Source organism: Rana temporaria, chromosome 6 (assembly GCF_905171775.1).
Source record: "Rana temporaria chromosome 6, aRanTem1.1, whole genome shotgun sequence".
Lineage (NCBI taxonomy): Eukaryota > Metazoa > Chordata > Amphibia > Anura > Ranidae > Rana > Rana temporaria.
Genome location: NC_053494.1, coordinates 53,734,811 through 53,758,748, shown reverse-complemented (window position 1 = coordinate 53,758,748; position 23,938 = coordinate 53,734,811). Strand labels below are relative to the sequence as shown.

General features: G+C 44.3%; 1 protein-coding gene across 2 annotated transcripts in view; it reads right to left on the bottom strand.

Annotated features, from left to right (window-relative positions):
* Positions 1-23,938, bottom strand: part of CCZ1 (CCZ1 homolog, vacuolar protein trafficking and biogenesis associated) — a 92,809-nt gene that overhangs the window by 13,271 nt on the left and 55,600 nt on the right. For both annotated transcript variants that reach the window (XM_040356803.1, XM_040356801.1), the window contains exons 12-15: positions 17,848-17,881; positions 8,764-8,881; positions 8,058-8,216; positions 4,733-4,860 (exon numbers count right to left, since the gene is read on the bottom strand). In XM_040356803.1, coding sequence (XP_040212737.1) covers positions 4,733-4,860; positions 8,058-8,216; positions 8,764-8,881; positions 17,848-17,881 — 439 coding nt within the window. The remainder of the gene's footprint in view (positions 1-4,732; positions 4,861-8,057; positions 8,217-8,763; positions 8,882-17,847; positions 17,882-23,938) is intronic.

The following is a 23,938-nucleotide window of genomic DNA, read 5'->3' as shown; positions in this document are numbered from 1 at the left end:
AAGACATGTGGCTGAATACATTTTGGCCTAAATGTTTGACTAAAATTTCGTTTATTTGATTTTTCTTATAACAAAAAGTAAAAAATATTGTTTTTTTCAAAAATGTCGCTCTTTTTTTGTATATAGCGCAAAAAAAAAAAAAAAAAAAAAAAAATCGCAGAGGTGATCAAATACCACCAAAGGAAAGCTCTATTTGTGGGAAGAAAAGGACGCAAATTTTGTTTGGGAGCCACGTTTTAGAACACAGGGCTGCCGGTTTTGTAAAATGATAACTGTGTTGTATGATATGGCCATTTTAGATACAAACAGTCCTTTGAAGACTTCTTTAATGGCTTGTAATAACTCTGTGCAACCAATAGGCTGAAAACAGAAGCAGACGTTATTAATACCCATACATTCAAAAGGAGATGTAATTACAGCCTGACCCCCAACACACACACACACACACACGTGCACGCACCTATTTCCTGCACATCAATCATTACTTAGACATCAATCATTTAAATAAGTGACAATTATGGTTGTCAAAACACTTGGATGACAACACTGACACCTGCATTGACTAAAATGACACTTTAGGTTTAATCATGACATTTATACCCTAGGGAGGGGGGGGGGAGGGGATTATCACACTGAAATGAGACCTGCCTGCAGAAATGCCTTCAATGTCAAGGTGTGAGAGAGAGCCTAGATTTTAATTATTAAGACCATCTGTTGAAAAACGATGGGATGAATATTGATGACGTCTCGGAATGCGTCCAAAGTTTAGCATGGAACAGAAACACAAAACCATTGCGGTAACATGACCTGGCTAAGAAAGGCATAGCATGGAGATATTAGCAAGGGTGGCACTTCAATTGCAGTCGGAGCAGCAGGGTTTCTCATAAGAGACATACACAGAGCTAGGGGTATGAAGAATTTGGAAGTCAGATTCCTACAAAGATTAGACAAAACGTAGGATTGACCAGATTTAATAACGTTGTGACACACATGTACAATGAAATCTGTAACCTCAGATAGCAAGAACGTCAGTTTTTAGACCTCCCATCTCCATTCAATATACATGTGCAAGAGTGGAAGAGTTCTGTGAAAGTGTTCAGCTTAACCACTTCATTACTGGGCACTTAAACCCCCTTCGTGCCCAGACCAATTTTCAGCTTTCAGCACTGATGCATTTTGAATGACAATTGCGCGGTCATACAACATTGTACCCAAATTATATTTTTATATTTTTTTCCCCACAAATAGAGCTTTCTTTTGGTGGTATTTGATCACCTCTGCGATTTTTATTTTTTGCGCTATAAACAAAAAAAGACAGAACATTTGGGGAAAAAAAACACAATATTTTTTACTTTTTGTTATAATAATATCCCATTTATTTAAAAAAAAAAAAAAAATTTCCCTCGGTTTAGGCCGATACGTATTCTTCTACATATTTTTGTTAAAAAAAAAAAATCGCAATAAGCGTATATTGATCGGTTTGCGCAAAAGTTATAGCGCCTACAAAATAGGGGATAGATTTATGATGATTTTTTTTATTTTTTTTTTACTAGTAATGGTGGCGATTTGCGATTTTTTTGTCATGCCTGCGATATTGCGGCGGACGTATCGGACACTTTTGACACAATTTTGGGACCATTCACATTTATACAGCGATCAGTGCTATAAAAATGCACTAATTACTGTATAAATGTGACTGGCAGTGATGGGGTTAACAATAGTAGGTGAGGAAGGGGTTAAATGTATTCCCTCATTGTGTTCTTACTGTGTGGGGGGTGACTGGGGGAGGTGACCGATGCTGTGTCCCTATGTAAAGGGACACAGATCGGTCTCCTCTCTCCCTTACACACAGAGCTCCACGTCCTGCTGTGTCACCGACGATCGCGGGTGTCTGGCGGACATCGCGCCCGCCAGGCACTCGCATCGGCTCCCGAGCAATGCGCCGGGCACGTTGTTTCCCCGCTGCGTGCCCCCAGCGGCGCGCACAGGGAACAACAACAACAACAGGACGTCCAGGGACGTCCACCCGGCACTTGAGAGCCGCGCTGTGGACGTCTTTTGTCCATAGCGCGGATCCTAAGTGGTTAAAATGCACATGCGAGTTGGATAAAGGTTTAAAGTACTGCTTATCTCAAAGAAAGGACGTTCAGGTGCCTGGACAACTTTCTGTACATCCTATAAAACCTGTATGCGCTGACACGCACATACAGTGCCTTGAAAAAGTATTCATACCCCTTGAAATTTGCCATATTTTGTCAGGTTACAACCAAAAACGTAAATGTATTTTACTGGGACTTTATGTGATAGACCAACACAAAGTGGCACATAACTGTGAAATGGAAGGAAAATGATAAATGGTTTTCATAATATTTTTTACAAATATGTGAAAAGTGTGGTGTGCATTTGTTTTCAGCCCCCGAGTCAAAACTTTGTAGAAACACCTTTCGCTGCAATTACAGCTGTAAGTCTTTTTGGGGATGTCTCTACCAGTTTTGCACATCTAGAGAGTGACATTTGTGCCCATTCTTCTTTGCAAAATAGCTCAAGCTCTGTCAGATTGGATGGAGAGCGTCTGTGAACAGCAATTTTCAAGTCTTGCCACAGATTCTCAATTGGATTTTCTGGACTTTGACTGGGCCATTCTAACACATGAATATACTTTGATCTAAACCATTCCATTGTAGCTCTGGCTGTATGTTTAGGGTTGTTGTCCTGCTGGAAGGTGAACCTCCACCCCAGTCTCAAGTCTTTTACAGACCTAACACAGGTTTTCTTCTAACCGTTCCCTGTATTTGGCTCCATCTTCCCATCAGCTCTGACCAGCTTCCCTGTCCCTGCTGAAGAAAAGCATCCCCACAACATGATGCTGCCACCACCATGTTTCACAGTGAGGATGATGTGTTCAGGGTGATGTGCAGGTATAGTTTTCTGCCACACATAGCATTTTGCTTTTAGGCCAAAAAGTTACATTTTGGTTTCAGCTGACCAGATAACCTTCTTCCACATGTTTGCTTTGCCCCCCACATGGCTTCTCGCAAACAGGACTTCTTATGGCTTTCTTTCAACAATGGCTTACTTCTTGCCACTCTTCCAAAAAAAGGTCAGATTTGTGGAGTGCACGACTTATAGTTGTCCTGTGGACAGATTCTCCCACCTGAGCTGTGGATCTCTACAGCTCCTCCAGAGTTACCATGGGCCTCTTGGCTGATTCTCCGATTAATGCTCTCCTTACCCGGCCTGTGAGTTTAGGTGGAGGGCCATGTCTTGGTAGATTTGCAGTTGTGCTATACTCTTTCCATTTTTGGGTGATGGATTGAACAGTGCTCTGTGAGATGTTGAAAGCTTGGGATATTTTTTTATACCCCAACCCTGCTTTAAACTTCTCCACAACCCTTTTCCTAACCTGTCTGGTGTGTTCCTTGTCCTTCATGATGCAGTTTGGTCACGGAGGTTCTCTAACAAATCTCTGAGGGCTTCACAGAACAGCCGTATTTATACTGAGATTAAATTACACACATGTGGACTGCATTTACTAATTAGGTGACTTCTGAAGGCAAATGGTTCCATTTAAATGTAGTTAGGGGTATCAGAGTAAAGGGGGATGAATACAAATGCACATCACACTTTTCAGATATTACGTTTATTTTGCAATATGACAAAATAGGCATGAATACTTTTTCAAGGCGCTGTAAGATCCCGCTTCCAAGATCATGGGCTCTGGCGTGTTTCTTCCTTGTCTCGCAATTGGTTAGAATAGCCAGTAGTAGTAAATAGTGTGCAAAATAAACCCCCTGGATTTAAAGTGGATGTAAACCCATTTTTTTGATGTGACAATGTAGAGAATAAGACTTCCCATCATCGTCTTGCCACACAGAGTTAATCCAGCACAATCCTCTTTTATTGTTCAGTGAAATACAACAGACTTCCAGATAAAACCAAAGTCCTTGCTTGAGTGACAGATTATTTACATATATCGTGCACTAGCTTGCAGACATGTACAGCTTCTGTAAAAATTGCACAATTCACATCCCCCTCCCCTCTACTCTGCCCTTCAGCTTTCCCAGGATTGGCTGTCCTTCTTGTGTTTTGATTAAATGTTTTCAAAATATGGGGTGATACACAGTTCAGTGTCATGAGGAAATGCTCCAGTGAACAGCCATCAGAATATACATAAAGCTGTGCATGTCTGCAAGCTAGTGCACGAGATATGTAAATAACCTGTCACTCAAGCAAGGACTTTGGTTTTTATCTGCAAGTCTGTTTTATTTCACTGAACAATTAAAAGAGGATTGCTCAGCGCTGGATTAACTGTGTGGCAAGACTGGGCACAGAGGATAGGAAATCGTATTCTCTACATTGTGACATCAAAAAAATAAATACTAATTTTTGGGTTTACATCCACTTTAACATGAACTGTTAGACAAGACAATTTGGATTGTATGCAGGCTAGCTGGCAAGTGAACTGGGCATTTTTGTTTGTTGTTTTGCAACATGCATTGCCCTTCCACGTGCTCCTTGCTGCAAAGACAGTTATAGGTTGGGGCATTGCGGTTTGTTTGTCCTGTTGGTAACTGGTGAGGAAATGCACCGGATAACATCGCTGCCATTGAGCCATTGCTGGGTGCAATATTAAAAGCTGGCTTATTGCTATTGTTGTAAAGCAATATTAAAAGCTCTGGACAAAGAATAAAAAAGAAATGATATATGCCTTAAAAAGAAATGTAATGCTCACCATTTACTTCAATTAGATTGGAATTCTTCTGGTTCAAGATGACATACAGTTCCCGCTGGTCAGACTTCTTTCCTACCACCCAATAATCACTCATTGCTTTTACTATGATTTCTTCATCTTCATCCGCTCTGAAAAAAACATAAATCTGTCAGAATAAAGCAAAAAGCACAAACAACCAATAAAACATGATGATGGAAATTTACAAAGACTGGAGACGACAGAATGTGGAGCAGCTGTGCATAGTAACCAATCAGCTTCTATCTTCAGTTTGTTCAGTTAAGCTTTGAAAATAAAAAGATAGAAGCTGATTGGTGCCCATGCACAGTTGCTTTGGATTTGGTCTACCCCAGTCTAATTAAAGCGGAGTTCCGGTACCCAGCTCCCACTTCCGCTCGGCCCGCCTAGGAGACTCAAGCGGAAGTTCTCCCCTCCCTGCAATCTTCTGGGACAGGTTCCAGAAGATTGCCCGGCCATTCAGAAGGCGCAGCGCTGTCACAGCCAGGTGCCCACACTAGTGATGCTGGCGCAGGGGAGAGAACCAAGGCTTTGGGCGGCCGCATGGCTGGATCATGGGACAGGCGAGTGTGGTCATTAAAAGTCAGCAGCTACACTTTTTGTGTAATGCTTGCAATACATGGACAGTGTAGTATTTATAGAAGTAGTAATCACAAATGTCTCCAGAATAATTTTACATTCCCCTTGCCATTTAGCATAATATAATATTGCAATGTAAGGTATATCAGGTATAAGAAACAAAAACTTTTTTGAAATGAGTAGGGAATGGTTAGGACCCAACCAGCTTTTTTTTTGCCTGAGTCTTAGGCCGCGTACAGACGAGCATACATGTAAGATGAAACCAGTCCGCCGGACCGTTTTCACCGTACATGTCTGCCCGGGGATTTCTGTATGGTGGCTGTACTAACCATCGTACAGAAAGCCGCGCGTAAACAATACGCGGGGCGTGTCCGCGCCGTCGCCGCGACAATGACGTGGCGACGTGGGCGGCCCTGCCAGTTCAATGCTTCCACGCATGCGTCAAAGTCATTCGACGCATGCGAGGGATGGCGGGCGCTCGGACATGTACGGTAGGTCTGTACAGACGACCGAACATGTCCGAGCGGGCAGGATTCCAGCGGGCTGTTTTAAAACAAGTCCAGAAATATTTGCCCGCTGGGAAAAGGCCCGGCGGGCAAATGTTTGCTGGAATCCTGTCCGCTCGGGCCTACACACGACCGAACATGTCTGCTGAAACTGGTCCGCGGACCAGTTTCAGCAGACATGTTCGGTCGTGTGTACGGCCCATTAGAGGAGAGCTTTACTTCAGACAAAAGATTTATTTCCTTCCCCAGTTGAAGCTCAACTCCATGTAAACATGAAAACACAATTTAATCCATGTATGTATGCGTTTATTAAAAAGGAAGTAAACCCTCTTGGTAAAACAAAATAAAAAATACACCCTGCAAGAAAAAGGCATAATGAGCTAGTATGCAGAGCATACTAGCTCACTATGTATTACTTACCCGAGATCGAAGCCCCCGCAGTGCCCCTTGTTTGCCTCCTCCGACGCCGCCAGCTTTCCCGGGGTGACTTCCGGGTATCGCGGCTCCGGCGCTGTGACTGGCCGGAGCCGCGTTGACGTCACTCCCGCACATGTGCACGTCTGCCGCCACTAGCGGCATGATTGCCGCTAGAAACGGCACGCTCAGTGCATGCGCCGTAAACATCGGTGCCGTTATTTCTGCAAATATCTCCTAAACCTTTTAGGTTTGGGAGATATTTCTTTCACCTACAGGTACGCCTTAATCTGGGCTTACCTGTAGGTTAAAGTGGTTGTAATGGGTTTACAACCGCTTTAAAATAGTTAATAATTTGAATTGTTAAATAACACTAGCACTTGAATACTTTTTATTCATATTAGCATCCTGTAATCCTCACACAGCAGCACTTGGATTATGTGGAGGAACAGCAGGTGGAAACTATAGTAGCGGTCTGTTAACCACTTAACCCCCGGACCATATTGCTGGTCAAAGACCAGAGCACTTTTTGCGATTCGGCACTGCGTCGCTTTAACAGACAATTGCGCGGTCGTGCAACGTGGCTCCCAAATTTGCGTCCTTTTTTTCCCACAAATGAAGCTTTCTTTTGGTGGTATTTGATCACCTCTGCGGTTTTTAGTTTTTGCGCTATAAACAAAAACAGCGACAATTTTGAAAAAAAAAAATATTTTTTACTTTTTACCATAATAAATATCCCCCAAAAATATATAAAAAAAAAATTGTTTTCCTCAGTTTAGGCCGATACGTATTCTTCTACATATTTTTCGTACAAAAAAAAAAAAAAAAAAAAAATCGCAATAAACGTTTATTGATTGGTTTGCGCAAAAGTTATAGCGTTTACAAAATAGGGGGTAGTTTTATGGCATTTTTATTCATTTTTTTTTTATACTAGTAATGGCGGCGATCAGCGTTTTTTTTTCGGTACTGCGACATTATGGCGGACACTTCGAACACTTTTTTGGGACCATTGGCATTTTTATAGCGATCAGTGCTATAAAAATGCATTGGATTACTATAAAAATGCCACTGGCAGTGAAGGGGTTAACACTAGGGGGCGGGGAAGGGGTTAAGTATGTTCCCTGGGTGTGTTCTAACTGTAGGGGGGTGGCCTCACTAGGGGAAATGACTGATCGCTGTTCATACATTGTATGAACAGACGGTCAGGCATTTCTCCCCCTGACAGGAGCGGGAGCTGTGTGTTTACACACACAGCTCCCGGTCCCCGCTCTGTAACGAGCAATCCCGGGTGCCCGGCGGCGATCGTGCCCGCTGGGCACCCGCACAGGAGTCAGGGACGAGCGGGGGGCGCGCACGCGCCCCTAGTGGCCGCTAAGAGAGCCGACGTTATTGTACGGGCTCTCGCGCAGGGGAGCCGACCTGCCGCCGTAGAACTGCGGCGGCAGGTCAGGAAGTTGTTAAACATAATGGAAAAATTGGGCAATATGGTGGCGGGTATATAGTCTTCAGCAGCGAGTACCATCCTGCCCTGGTATAGTGGAGTAAGGACTAACCAGAGAGGGATGACTTTGATAAAGCTGAACAGCTTCAACATGTATAGCGATATACTGTATGTGAACCATATAAAAGTTTGCTAAAAATATGTAAGATGTATAGCAGTGTGCATGGGGTTCATTTGCTATGGCAGCCTCCCTCTTCCTCTCTTTACAACTTTCTATTCAGGTGAACAGATTGCTTAACATTTTATTAGGAAGTGACCCCAAGTCACCCTAACCAGAATATAGGTAGAAACCCTGAATTGACAAACCAACCTTGTAAAGTCACTATTAATGTCCCCAAGAATCTTCATTAGTTCTGGCTGTACAGAAGTCAGTGAGACGCTGGGAGTTTTCTTGAGGTGTATTGTACTTTTCTCTGCTAGGTTCATGTGGTTGAAATAAATAAATTTAAACTGTGGTTCTTTCTCTGACCTGAAGCAAAAAGAGAAAAAAGATACTTCTGAGGAAAACATTATGGGGAACATCACATCAAAGACCATGCTAGTTCTTCTAATTAAACCCTGATGGGTGTTACTTCCTCTTCGTTTCCCTGCAAAGGTAAAGCATAATGGGCTACTATGCATCGCATAGTAGCCCATTATGTGACACTTACCTGCAGAAGAAGCCCGCAATGTCCCCGTCTTCCTCGCTGGCAGCGAGTGTCCATTCTTCACCCCTCTTCCTTCCGGGGCCGCAAACTCCGGCTCTGCAACTGGCCGGAGTGATGTCACTTCCGCGCAGGAGCCGCCATTCACGGCATGACCCCAGCATGAAATGGCACAGTGTGCCTTTGCAGAGGCGCTTTGCGGTGATTTTAACCCTTTCCTGCCTGCTAGCGGGAAGTAAAAGCGCCCCACTATCGGCCAAATAGCGCTGAAAAATTGACGGTAAAGCGCCGCTTCAGTGTGAAAGGGGCCTTATAAGTACTGCCCGGGCTCCAGCACTACAGTGCGCCAAAGACTGTTTTTTCTTTACATACCCTGATATTCTTCTGTTGATGTTGAACTGTTCACAGATGTCCGAAGCCAACACTGTTAGTTGAGGTCCTACAAGACTGTCCAGTTTTCTACAGAAATCCGGCGTTAGTTGCACAGAAGCTATAAAAGGTAGAGGAAAAAAAAAAAAAAAGCACAGGCTTTAGAGCTTAGATTTAATAACAAAGATTATTAATTGACACTTCTATGTATGTTATACAACTAAGCACAGTCAACTGCATCAATTTATGGCAAAAACCTAATGTCCGAAACACAAGTATATGGAGGAACCAGCAATTCCAACATTACTATCCAAATACAAAAACATTTGACAGCAGTGCAAAACAGCTGCAATGCGATTCAGGCCGGTGTGCTGCGATAAAATGCAGCATGAATGGAACACATATGCAACAATTGTTCCCGTTGTGTCCCTACGGCGATGAACGTTTTGCCATGCAGTAAAACGTCTGTCACCACACAGTGTGAATTGGCCCCAATTGTTAGAGGGGGTCAAATCAATGTGCATTTTCTACCATAGTGACAAGAAGATTTAAAGGAGCAGGATGAAAAGGTTTTCTTGAAATACCAAATTGTAATTGTAAATACATTTTTTCGTTCACCAAAATCGCAAATATTGTAATGAAACCTATTTATGATATCTGGGATTCCATTCAAGTGGCTTGTCTGAGTGGAATTTTCTATGAACATTCAAATAAATATCTGACAGTGTTTGGCTATCTTTAAGCAAAACTAAACCCTCCTATACAGTGGAAACTTGGATTACGAGCATAATCCGTTCCAAGAGATTGCTTGTAATTCAAAGCACTCACATATCAAAGAGAGTTTCCCCATAGAAGTCAATGGAGACGAAGATAATTTGTTCCACATTGACTTCTATTGCATGCAATCCCACATGTGGCCAGAGGTGGGGGGCGCCGGAGAGACTCGGAAATACTTGGAGACCGCTCGGATGCACTCGGAAACTGAGTATTCCGAAGTGGCTCCGAGTGTCACTGGCCCCCCCGCAGCTCTGGCCAAATGTGGTACTGCACACCCCTGAAGCTTGAATCCTGCTAGTTTTTTTGAGACAATACTTGCAAACAGAGTCAAAATAAAAAAAAAAATAAAAAAAATATTGCTCACATTGCAAAATGCTTGTTAATCGTGTTACTCGCAATCCGAGGTTCCACTGTACTTTACATCCAAGGAGGCTGCCATCTTAGCAAATCTGTTTGATTTGCAGTTGCCATCAGTGCTGCACATGCGACCAGTTATGACACCAGTCATTTGATGGCATGACAGTTTGCCTGAAATCACATACAACTGTGACTGCTACCATTTTTCGGGATGTCTTAAGCCCTGGTTCACACTGGGTACGATTTGGAACGATTTGAGATGCGATTTGACATGTCAAATCGCATCTCAAATCGGCGGCAATTGTCGGCAATGGCACTGTCCTAATCAGTGCGACGCCGCATCTGCGATTTCAAAAAGTAGTTCCTGTACTACTTTTTGTGATTTCGGGCCGCGATTTACATTAAATTGCGGCCGAAATCACGGCAAAATCGCATTTTACCGCGATTTTGAATTCGCAGCAGTGTGAACCTAGGCTGAAAGTAATGGTTTTGAGAAACAGTTTAATCAGGGAGTATAGCTCTGCTTAAAAGTGGTAGTAAACTTACAATAAAATAAAAATAAATGAAATGACCCCCTGCAGATTAAAGGGTAAAAAATGTTTTCTTTAAAATAACAAACATATTATACTTACCTCCACCGTGCAGTTTGCTTTGCACAGAGTGGCACCGATCCACGTCTTCTGGGGTCCCTCAGCGGCTGTCTCTGGTCCTCCCTGCAAGAACTCATCACAGTCATGCGAGAGCGCTTGCATGGTGACGAGTCCTTGCGGGTGCGCTCCCGTGATACAGCAAGTGGCCATAGCTGCTCACTGTATCACTCGGCCCCGCCCCTCGGCGCGCCACATCACTGGATGTGATTGACAGCAGCGCCAGCCAATGGCTGAGCTTCTCTCAATCTATCCGCTCTAGCCAAATAGCGGCCAGGCTGAGCGGTGAAGAGGATCTCGGGACCGAGCGAGGGACTTTCAAAGGGTCAGGTAAGTAAAACGGGGGCTGGGGGGGGGGGGCCGTCATCATCAGATGTTTTTTCACCTTAACCACTTAAGGACCGGACCAATATGCTGCTAAATGACCCAAGGGGTTTTTACAATTCGGCACTGCGTCGCTTTGACAATTGCGCGGTCGTGTGACGTGGCTCCCAAACAAAATTTGCGTCCTTTTCTTCTCACAAATAGAGCTTTCTTTTGGTGGTATTTGATCGCCTCTGCGATTTTTATTTTTTGCGCTATAAACAAAAATAGAGCGACATTTTTGAAAAAAAAAATCAATATTTTTTACTTTTTGTTATAAGAAAATCAAATAAACTAAATTTTAGTGAAACATTTAGGCCAAAATTTATTCAGACACATGTCTTTAGTAAAAAAAAAAATCGCAAAAAAAAATAAAATAATTAGCTACCTAGCGGGAACAGCGACACTAATACAGCAATCAGAAAAATGATCGCTTAGTGACACTGGCAATAGGGAGTGAAAGGGTTAACTAGGGCGGTGATCAAGGGGTTAAAACTTTATTAGGGGGGGGTACGGGGGCTACTCTAAATGCAGTGATCAGTACATATATGATCACTGCATTCAGTGACACTGTGACAGGGGGGTGGGGGGGGGGGGGGGGGGGGGGGGGGGGGGGTTAATGTGCCTATGTGTAGTGTGTGTCAGTGTAGTGTTGGTGCGACTTACTGTGTGACATGATCTCTCCTCATCGGCGGTTGAAAATACCGCCAAGAGGAGAGATCACATCACTTCCTCCTGACACGCAGGGGTAGCGCGCGGATTGGCTGAGAGCGATCTGGAGGGGGCGGACGTAACTCTGAATCTACGCCGTCCTAAATTTAAGCGTATTCTGGAAACCAGATACGCTTAAATTAGGCTAAGATACGAGCGGCGTAAGTCTCCTACGCCGTCGTATCTTAGGGTGCAATATTTAGGCTGGCTGCTAGGTGGCGCTTCCATTGAGTTCAGCATAGAATATGCAAATGACTAGATACGCCGATTCAGAAACGTACGTGCGCCCGGCGCATTTTTTTTACGTCGTTTACGTACGGCTTTTTCCGGCGTAAAGTTAGTCGAACAAATAGTTGGCCTAGTATGGTCGCCGTTCCCGCGTCGAAATTTGAAATTTTTACATCGTTTGTGCAAGTCGTCCGTGAATGGGGCTGGACGTAATTTACGTTCACGTCGAAACCAATACGTCCTTGCGGCGTACTTTGGAGCAATGCACACTGGGATATGTACACGGACGGCGCATGCGCCGTTCGTAAAAAAAAACGTCAATCACGTCGGGTCACCAATCATTTACATAAAACACGCCCCCCTCATCCTCATTTGAATTAGGCGCGCTTACGCCGGCCCCATTTACGCTACGCCGCCGTAACTTAGGAGGCAAGTGCTTTGTGAATACATTATTTGCCTCTCTGACTTACAGCACGTTGGGTCACCAATCATTTACATAAAACACGCCCCCTCATTTGAATTAGGCGCGCTTACGCCGGCCCCATTTATGCTACGCCGCCGTAACTTAGGAGGCAAGTGCTTTGTGAATACAGTACTTGCCTCTCTGACTTACGGCGGCGTAGCGTAAATACGATACGCTACGCCGCCTGAAAGATGCGCCGCCGTACCTGAATCTGCCTAGAAGTCCGAACTACATCTCTTCACCTATCTAAGGCACAAGAGTTTTTTCTACCAGCATCTCTCAAGGTCCCTCAGGCACCCAATCCTCTTAGCCACAAAGAGGTAGTAATTAATCTTGGTAGTTTTAATTTAAAAAATGACGTTTTTCGGGTTGTAAAAAATGATTGTGTGTGGGCTAAAACGACGTTTTAAACCCGCGCATGCTCAGAAGCAAGTTATGAGATGGGAGCGCTCGTTCTGGTAAAACTACCATTCATAATGGAGTAAGCACATTCATCACGCTGTAACAGACAGAAAAGCGTGAATCGTCTTTTACCAACAAGGAATCAGCTAAAGCAGCCCAAAGGCGAATAGAACTTCCCCTTTAGAGTGCCATCGTACGTGTTGTACGTCGCCGCGCTTTGTTCATAATTTTTTTTAAACGATGGTGTGTAGGCAACATCGTTTTTAATGATGAAGTTGGAAAAACTTTGTTTTTTGGACATGCTGAAAAACTACGTTTTCTTTCATGCCGAAAAATGATCGTGTGTACGCGGCATTAGAGCCAATGACAGCGTAAAATGCATTTTGGTGAGCCCACCTGTGATCATCTATAAATGAATCAGGTTTGACGAAAGTGACGGGTCAAAGTCTGGATATATAGAAAAGGTTTGACCACTTCTTGACCTGGCTTATTTTTTTGGAAAAGTGAGCCGACTGGATGGAATTTCCTAGTGCATGCATTTTGTGGTTGAAGTAGAAGTCTCCCCTGGATCTCGTTCCATTTCTAGCTCCTTACACCATGGTTTTGAAGAGGAACAGGGGAGGAGGATGTAGCTCTTTCAGCAGAAACCAAGAGCCAAGTGCTCATGCTGACATGGAGTAAGAAGAGAGGGGGAAACACAGCAGGGTATTTTCAAGCTTATTATAGGGCAGAGTTGCAAAAACACACAGTGCTGTCAAGTTCTAGGGTCAAACAGTTTAACAGTACTGACAGCAGGCTAATCTGTTATGTGTCGCTCATACTGGGAAATGTAACCTATTAGATTCCGTCCAAATCTGTCAAATTATATTTCTGGGTTCTTTACATCCTTCAACAAAAACATTCTGGGAGTTGTTAAATTTGGGGTAAGAAAAAAAAGAAAGCAAGGTCCAAGTCAAAGCCGATTCACCATCAGGTTAAGCCCCTTCGTAAACTACATGCAATCCCCTCTGTTAGAAAGAGTCCTATGGTGCAGTGTATGCTCTTTGTAAAAAATATGCCCTTTTTCTACCTGAATTCACAGCAATACTCGGCGCTCACGTGACTCCTCAGTCCTCACTGCTCCCTCTTCCGATCTGACAGCTAGAGCGGGAGGGTCCCAGAATCCCCTGCTGACCTCAATCGAGAGGGATAAGAGGAGAGGCGGAAAAGAGGAGAGAGCCCAGACGTCAGCTGGGAAGAATGGGAGCAGCGAGGCGTCATGAGAGCGTCGAGCGGTGCTGTGAATTCAGGTAGAAATGGGCATATTTTTTACAAAGCGCATACACTGGAGCATAGGACTCTAAGGCCTGGTACACAGGATAGGATTGATCCGCGGATACGGTCCGCCGGACCGTATCCGCGGATAAATCCTCTGAGGATTTTGATCCGATGGAGTGTACACACCATCGGATCAAAATCCGCGCCGAATTCCCATCGCGGTGACGTGTCGCGCCGCGATGATGACGCGGCGACATGCGCGACGCTGTCATATAAGGATATCCACGCATGCGTCAAATCATTACGACGCATGCGAGGGATGGGTTCGGACGGATCGATCCGGTGAGTCTGTACAGACCACCGGATCGATCCGCTGGAGCAGATTCCAGCAGATAGATTTGTTAGCATGTCTACAAATTTTTATCTGCTGGAAATCGGAAATATCCGCGGATAAATATCCGCTGGAACGTACACACCAGGGGATCTATCCGCTGAAACCGATCCGCTGAGATTTTTCAGTGGATGGATCCTCTCGTGTGTATGGGGCCTAACAGAGGGGATTGCATGTAATTTATACCGTCACTAGCTGGCAGGAAGGGGAGGGGGAAGAGGACAGAGGAGAGCTGCGGATGACGAAGGCACGTAAACTGACCACTGTCAGGGCTCAGCAGCCATGATAAACCGTTGTCAGTTTACAGGGGGGAGGGGAGCACCAGGCAGGATGAGCCAGGCATTTCAGGTGATACAGGGGGCCAAATTACACAGCACAAGAGTTTCATGCATCCGTGTAAAGGCAGTCCCATTTATGTCAATAGGGATGCAGCAGCTGCAAGGACACAGCCACTAGTCTGCGTTTGGGGACACATGTCAACGCAGCGCTTGTGCCCGAGCAGCTTTTGTATCCCAACTGATATGAATGGGACAGTCTACATGCAAATACACAGAACACCTGTGCCTTCCTGCAGGCAAAACACTCACATGGGTGTACACTTAAGTATGAACGAGGGCTAAGCTGCATAAAATTCTGATACTGTGTAGTGCCAAGATATCTACAGTAGAAATTTTAGAACTGTCTCTGAGCCCACAAACTGCTGAAGTCATATCTTTCTCGAGCCCTGAGGGGTCTGTGTGAGCCAGGTTGGTCTTTTTTTTAACTACTTCCCCAGAGTTGACGTCATATGACGTTGGAGACTTGAAATGGCGATATCTGCAATTCCCTGCAATGTAAAAGCTATCATTGCCATGGCTTTTACAGGTGGCGAGAGGGGACTTTCCTCCTCCTCCTCAGCTCTCCAGTACTTCTCCAGTCTCGCCCATAAGATGGGGGAACCAGAGAATGAATCCGCCGGCGGTAGTGTACTATAGAGCTGGCTGGGGACCAGATGTCACTTCCGGCACCGGCAAATGTAAACACTGCCTTTTTTTTGCAGGTAAGCCTGAGATGGATATTTTTTTGTATCTCAGGGTTTCCAGCTTAGAGGAGAGATCTGGGGACTTCTAGACCTCAGATCTCTCAAGAAAAGAGTACCTGCCATGCCTTATACCCATTACAAGGGCCAATAGGCCAATAGGAATAAAGGTGCTTAAAAAAATAAAAAATAAATTACATTTAAGGGAAAGTGTATTTTTTTATTTTTTTTTTATAAACAAACAATAGAATTTTATTTTATTTTTTACCCTCGTGCACGCACACAGAAGCAAATGCATAAATATATTGTGCCCGCATATGCAAATGGAATTCAAACAACATGTGAAGTATCACCGCGATCATTAGAGCGAGAGCACTAGACCTCCTATCTAACTCTAATATGGTAACCTGTAAAAATGTTTAAAGTGTAGCCTATGGGGATTTTTTTTCCGACGCACAAAAATCCTACGCATGCTCAGAATCATATAACTTAATTCACCGCGTTCTTGACAATCGGAATTTACGACAACATTTGGGTGACCGTGTGTATGCAACACAAGTTTCAGCCAAAATTCCGTCGGAAAAAAATCTACGGTTTTGTTGTCGGAAATTCCGGTCGCATAATACCATTATTTACTATGGTTGTCAGCTCCATCTAGTGGCCAAAATGCAGTGCATTATTTTAAAATACCTCAATCAGAAAATATACCGCATTTTCATTACTAGATGGAGCTGATGGTCATTGGAAATAACATTCGAAAAAAAAATATCGTAAACATTTGTGCAGACTGGATGAATGCGTACAACATTTGTCCAACAAATGTTAAAAAAAAAAAAAAAAAAAAAAAAAGACCCTTTATTTTCAGTTAGTGTATGAAGATCACTACCAAAAACATTTAATAACATGCTAAATGCAATGATAGGAGATCATTAGGGCCGGAACAACTAATCGATTAATCGACAACTAATCGATTATGAAATTAATCGATTACAATTTTCATAATCGATTAATCGGCCAGTAACATAATGGGGTTAAAACAACTAAAATTAGCCCTTTATAGTACAAAAAAGCAAATCGCTACTGTAAATATTATTTTCGCTGTCCCACAGTAAAAAAAAAAATGAACCCCTTAAAGTAGCGATTATTTGCTCTTTTTGTACTTATTTTTTTTTTTTAACACCATTATGTTACTAAACATCTCAGGCCTGGGTCACACCTCTGGGCTAGATTCAGGCAGCATTTACGGCGGCGTATCTCCAGATACGCCGCCGTAATTTCAAATCTGCGCCGGCGTATCTTTACGCCGATTCTCCAAGGCAGATACGTCGAAAAAATAGGCTTCCTCCGCCGACCTAACTTGAATGCGGCGGCGTATAATTGTGTGCATTTTTACGCTGGCCGCTAGGAGCGCTTCCGTTGTTTTCGGCGTAGAGTATGCAAATTACCTAGTTACGCCGATTCACAAACGTACGTGCGCCCGGCGGTAGTTTTTTACGTCGTTTGCGTAAGGCTTTTTCGGCGTAACGTTGCTCCTGCTTCTATGAGGCGTACGCAATGTTAAGAATGGACGTCGTTCCCACTACGATTTTTTAATTTTTTACGTTGTTTGCGTAAGTTGTTCGCGAATAGGGCTGGACGCAATTTACGTTCACGTTGAACCCAATACGTTGTTGCGGCGTACTTGGCAGCAATGCACACTGGGATATGTATACGGATGGCACCGTTCGTAAAAAACGTCAATCACGTCAGGTCATCACACATTAACATAAAACACGCCCCCCCTTCCACATTTTAATTACGCGCGCTTACGCCGGCCCCATTTACGATACGCCCCCGCAACTTACGGAGTGAATACTGCACTTGCTCCTGTAAGTTGCGGCGGCGTAGCGTAAATACGATACGCTGCGCCGCCGTAACTATGCGCGCCCCTACCTGAATCTAGCCCTCTGTTTTTTGGTGCTTTTTGCAGAAACACACTACAGTTCATTTACATGTTTTCCTATGGGACACGTTCACATCCATGATTTTTTTTTCAGCTGCTGCGTATTTGGAAAGGGCGAGGACTTTTTAACGCAAAACGGTGCCATTTTGTTTTTTTTTGGTTCAATATACTTCAATGGAGAAGCTGCAGAAAAGCATGTAATGTGTTTTTGCGGCAATTTGTGTTTTGTAATCTGCCCAACAACAAATTGGCCCAAAAAAATTAAAAAATGTAATATTTTATTTTTTTAAGGCTATTATCCGATTAATCAAAACAATAATCGGATACTAATCGATTATGAATATAATCGTTAGTTGCAGCCCTAGAGAGCATTAGTTGAACTCGTGCTTCTCGTGAGTTTGGCCAATGAAAATAACCGCTAAGCAATAATTTTCTAGGCTGCATCACCCAAGAGAAACGTGATCATCAATTAATGAACAAACATGCCTTGTGTAAAGGGTGCATTATATGTCCTGCGAGGCTTATACTCACCATCAACCATAAAACACACCGAGGCACTCATGGCCTGCAATGAAAAAGAAGATCTTGTTTAGCATTTAGAGAAATGTTACTGTCCCACCAAGCCATCTGTTCTCCTGGCTAGATTCACCATAACAATTAAATCTTCATTACACACATTGCTGTTAGGGAAATCCATGTTGTACTTTCTAATTTTATCATGAAGACAAACAAAAGCTTAGGAGAGTCCCAGGAGTTGGCTTCAATGGCAGCTCATTCACACTCATTGTCTAGACGGCAATGTCATACAATCTGCAATGTGACTGTTGATTCCAGACACGGCCAATACGGAACCTTTTCAACTGCTCCCGCCAAGGTTCCCGTACTGTGCCGAGCAGGAAGATTAAAGGGCCACTAATCCCAAATGACAATATGCCTTATACAGCAACTAATATTTATATTGGATATGGCAGAGGCACAATCACGCAAGTGATTTTACAGTATCACTTCTGCAAGACAGAAAATAATCCTGTACAGCAACCAATCATATCATGCTGTTATCACTCCAGTGAGTTAAGGGCCCTTTCACACTGGTGCGTTTTTGCGGTAAAAATAGCGCTATTAAAACGCTCCCCATGCCCCTCTCCATTGAAATGAATTAAAAATGCGGTAAAATCGCAGTAAAATCTCGGTGTTTTACCGCGATTTTAACGCCCCGTTCTTACCGCAGTTTTTAATTCATTTCAATGGAGGGAGCATGGGGAGCGCTTTATGGGCATTTTAATAGCGCTATTTTTACAGTGAAAATGCGGCAAAAATGCACCAGTGTGAAAGGGCCCTAATAGAGAATGAAGAATCTGTTACCCAGTGCAATAGGCAACAGTTGTTTTTGCATTTGACAGTTTGGCCCACAAAAGAAGAGATCTTCTCAACAGAGGCCATCAAGAATGATCTGAAAACAATTATCAGCTTGGAAAAATCTGTCCGATTCGCCACTGTTCCCTACGGAGTTTCAAAAAAGCTACGGCTGGTTTCAACTTTTTTGGGGGAACTTGAACTGACATTAACAATTGTGTACGCACCTCACATTTTTGTAAAAAAAAAATGATATGACAACACTGAAGAAATAAAAGTAGTGAGTGTACAGCAGGGGTGCCCAACCAGTGGCCCGGGGGCCACATGTGGCCCGCGGAGCCCTGTGATGTGGCCCACAAACCTCCTGCTCTGGGATGGAATAGAATACGGTTATTAAAGGTCAGTTTATTACTAAAATCAGTGTATATCTGCAGTGGTTATTGGGCTGCTTTCAAACTAATCCGCAGATGCAGAGCAGTGCACCTGTGGGTTATCTGCACTGAGCCATAGACTTCTGTTATTACCTGCAAGTTTGGTGAGCTTTCTGAAAAGTGCACCAAACCTGCAGAATATAATAGAAGTCTATTGCAAAGTGCAGAAAAGCCAAAAGGTACATTGCGTTGTATCTGCGGTGCGGGTAAACCACAGTGCATCAGTGTGAAAGCAGCCATGGGCCCCTTTCACACGGCAGTCTGACGCAATTGGACCCTCCATTCACCTCGAAGAAATGGCAGATGTAAACCGACTTGTGTCCTACCTCCAATCCGATCCGGCTGTGTCCGTGTCAGCTCAGCATATGCAGAGCAGACATGGACCTGCCATCCGCCCCCTCCTCTGAATATGGCCCGTGACCAGTTACCAAGTTGCTTAAGTGGCCCTCGCGCTTCAAAAGGTTGGGCACCCCTGGTGTACAGCTTGTATAACAGTGTAAAAATTTGTCCACTCAAAATAAATCACAGCCATTAATGTCTAAACCGCTGGCAACAAAAGTGAGTACACCCCTAAGGGAAAATGTCCAAATTGGGTCCAAAGTGTCAATATTTTGTGTGGCCACCATTCCCTTAACACTCTTGGGCATGGAGTTCAGAGCTTGCCACTGGAATGCTCTTCTACTCCTCGATGACGAAATCATGGAGTTGGTGGCTGCTAGACCTTGCGCTCCTCCACCTTCCGGTTGAGCATGCCCCACAGATGCTCAATAGGGTTTAGGTCTGGAGACATGCTTGGCCAGTCCATCACCTTTACCCTCAGCTTCTTTAACAAGACACTGGTTGTCTTGAAGGTGTGTTTGGGGTCGTTATGTTGGAATACTGCCCTACAGCCCAGTCTCCGAAGAGAGGGGATCAGTCTCTACTTCAGTATGTCACAGTACATGTTGGCATTCATGGTTCCCTCAATGAACTGTAGCTCCCCAGTGCCAGCAGCACTCATGCTGCCCCAGACCATGACACTCCCACCACCATGCTAGACACACTTGTCTTTGTACTCCTCACCAGGGTTGCCAACGTTCAGTAAATTTATGAACTTTTTATAAAATCCGTACATTTTGCATCTGTCCTTGAATGTCCATTACGGACATGAAGGGCTGCATTTCGGTAACTGACATTCAACAGATGCGACAATTATGGATTTTACAAACTGTTTGTAAATTTACTGAAAGTTGGCAACCCTGCTCCACACCTGCACCTGGTTGCCGCCACAAACGCCTGACACCATCTGAACCAAATTACTTTATCTTGGTCTCGTCAGACCACAGGACATAGTTCCAGTAATCCATGTCCTTAGTCTGCTTGCCTTCAGCAAACTGTTTGCAGGCTCACTTGTGCAAAATCTTTAGAAGAGGCTTCCTTCTGGGACGACAGCCATACAAACCAATTTGAAGCAGTGTGCGGCGTATGGTCTGAGCACTGACAGGCTGACTCCCCACCCCTTCAACATCTGCAGTAATGACACTAAGCATGTACGTCGGCAGAATGGCATGGCTGAGCACAAGGGCGTATATATACGTCCCCTTTAAGAGCCCAGCTGTGGTTTCCGTGACCCGATCGGCGCCGGTGTCCCGCGATCGGTCATAGGAGCTGAAGAATGGGGAGAGGTGTAAACACACCTTCCCCGTTCTTCACTGTGGCAATAGGGAACGACGATCACTGACGTCACATGTCCAGCCCCGCCCCCCTACAGTTAGAAACACACAAGGTCACACTTAACCCCTACAGCGCCCCCCAACTCCTTGACTGCATTGTCATTTTCACAGTAATCGCTGATCGCCGCCATTATTAGTAAAAAAAAAAAAAAAAATGATTAATAAAAATGCCATAAAACTACCCCTTTTTTGTAAACGCTAAAAATTTTGCGCAAACCAGTCACTATACGCTTATTACGTTTTTTTTTTACCAAAAATATGTAGCAGAATACGTATCGGCCTAAACTGAGGAAAAACATTTTTTTTTTATATTTTTTTTGGGTATATATATTATGGCAAAAAGTCAAAAATATTGAATTTTTTTCAAAAGCGTTGCTCTATTTTTGTTTATAGCGCAAAAAATAAAAACCGCAGAGCTGATCAAATACCACCAAAAGAAAGCACTATTTGTGAGAAAAAAAAAGGACGCCAATTTTGTTTGGGAGCCACGTCGCACCACCGCGTAATTGTCAGTCAAAGCTATGCAGTGCCGAATCGCAAAAAGGGGCAAGGTCCTTAACCTGCATAATGGTCCGGGTCTTAAGTGGTTAAAAAAAAGAAGAAAAAAAAAAGAAAAAAAAAAAGAAAAAAAAAAAAGAAGGAGAGAGCGGACACTCCCTGCATTTTTCAAAGTCTGAACACAGCAGACAACCGTATTTATTTAGTACATGGGCTGAGTTGAAAATGTCATCCGATTCCCCCATGCCTTGTGCGGTAGGACGACAAGTTCTGGTGTGTCTCCTCCTCCATCCAATGTCATTTACTGTCTCCATTCCATATCCTCGTTCTCCATCTCCTCGTTCTTCATTCCACGTGCTTCTCGTCCTCCTCCTCCATCCCATGTCCTGCTCCTCTATCCCATGTCCTGCATCCCATGACGTTCTCCTCCTCCTTCATCCCGTGTCCTGCATCCCATGTCCTTCTCCTCCTCCATTCCATGGCCGCCGCCGCCTCCTCCATCCCATGTCCTGCTCCTCTATCCCATGTCCTGCATCCCATGACGTTCTCCTCCTCCTTCATCCCGTGTCCTGCATCCCATGTCCTTCTCCTCCTCCATTCCATGGCCGCCGCCGCCTCCTCCATCCCCTGTCCTGCATCCAATGTGCTTAGAAAGCAATGGATTGCGTGCCTGCTATTAGATGTCGGAGCCGTTCTTCCTCCTCCATACCTCCTGCGCAGGTTCCAGTGGAAGCGCTCAATCCCTTCTCCTGGCTGTCAGTGTCTTGTGCAGACAACTAGACATGGGGAGACCTGGAGCAGGACACGGTCTTCCGATCAAGCCCAGTGATGAGCTAGTCTACTTCTAAGATGAACTGGAGACTGCACACTCCCTCGTCTACCTCACAGCTCCCCTGCCGCCACCTTCTCCATGGCTCTACTCCACACACCATGAGAAGGAGCCTGAAAGAAAGCAGTGCAGAACTCACAGCTGGTTACACACACCTCACCGACATAGGCGAGGGAGGTGTTAAAGCCACCACTGGGAAGAAGAGGAGCTGAAGCTCATCGTGCAATCGCGATTCAGCTGGTCTCTGCATCAATGCAGAATTATTCAAGGCTGAATCGCAATGCATCAATGCGCCAATTATTTTCAACACCCCTAAATACTACGGTTCCATTGCACTGAATGGGGTACAATGGGCTCCAAAGTCGGAGCACTTGTCACATCAGTGTGATTTGGGCCTTACATATACAGGTCATTCTCAAAAAATTAGCATATTGTGATAAAGTTCATTATTTTCTGTAATGTACTGATAAACATTAGACTTTCATATATTTTAGATTCATTACACACAACTGAAGTAGTTCAAGCCTTTTTATTGTTTTAATATTGATGATTTTGGCATACAGCTCATGAAAACCCAAAATTCCTATCTCAAAAAATTAGCATATCATGAAAAGGTTCTCTAAACGAGCGCTTAACCTAATCATCTAATTAACTCTAAACACCTGCAAAAGATTCCTGAGGCTTTTAAAAACTCCCAGCCTGGTTCATTACTCCAAACCGCAATCATGGGTAAGACTGCCGACCTGACTGCTGTCCAGAAGGCCATCATTGACACCCTCAAGCAAGAGGGTAAGACACAGAAATACATTTCTGAACGAATAGGCTGTTCCCAGAGTGCTGTATCAAGGCACCTCAGTGGGAAGTCTGTGGGAAGGAAAAAGTGTGGCAGAAGACGCTGCATAATGAGAAGAGGTGACCGGACCCTGAGGAATATTGTGGAGAAGGACCGATTCCAGACCTTGGGGGACCTGCGGAAGCAGTGAACTGAGTCTGGAGTAGAAACATCCAGAGCCACCGTGTACAGGCGTGTGCAGGAAATGGGCTACAGGTGCCGCATTCCCCAGGTCAAGCCACTTTTGAACCAGAAACAGCGGCAGAAGCGCCTGACCTGGGCTACAGAGAAGCAACACTGGACTGTTGCTCAGTGGTCCAAAGTACTTTTTTCGGATGAAAGCAAATTTTGCATGTCATTCGGTAATCAAGGTGCCAGAGTCTGGAGGAAGACTGGGGAGAGGGAAATGCCAAAATGCCTGAAGTCCAGTGACAAGTAGCCACAGTCAGTGATGGTCTGGGGTGCCATGTCAGCTGCTGGTGTTGGTCCACTGTGTTTTATCAAGGACAGGGTGAATGCAGCTAGCTATCAGGAGATTTTGGAGCACTTCATGCTTCCATCTGCTGAAAAGCTTTATGGAGATGAAGATTTCATTTTTCAGCACGACCTGGCACCTGCTCACAGTGCCAAAACCACTGGTAAAAGGTTTACTGACCATGATATTACTGTGCTCAATTGGCCTGCCAACTCTCCTGACCTGAACCCCATAGAGAATCTGTGGGATATTGGGAAGAGAAAGTTGAGAGACGCAAGACCCAACACTCTGGATGAGCTTAAGGCCGCTACCGAAGCATCCTGGGCCTCCATAACACCTCAGCAGTGCCACAGGCTGATTGCCTCCATGCCACGCCACATTGAAGCAGTCATTTCTGCAAAAGGATTCCCGACCAAGTATTGAGTGCATAACTGAACATAATTATTTGAAGGTTGACTTTTTATTTTATTAAAAACACTTTTCTTTTATTGG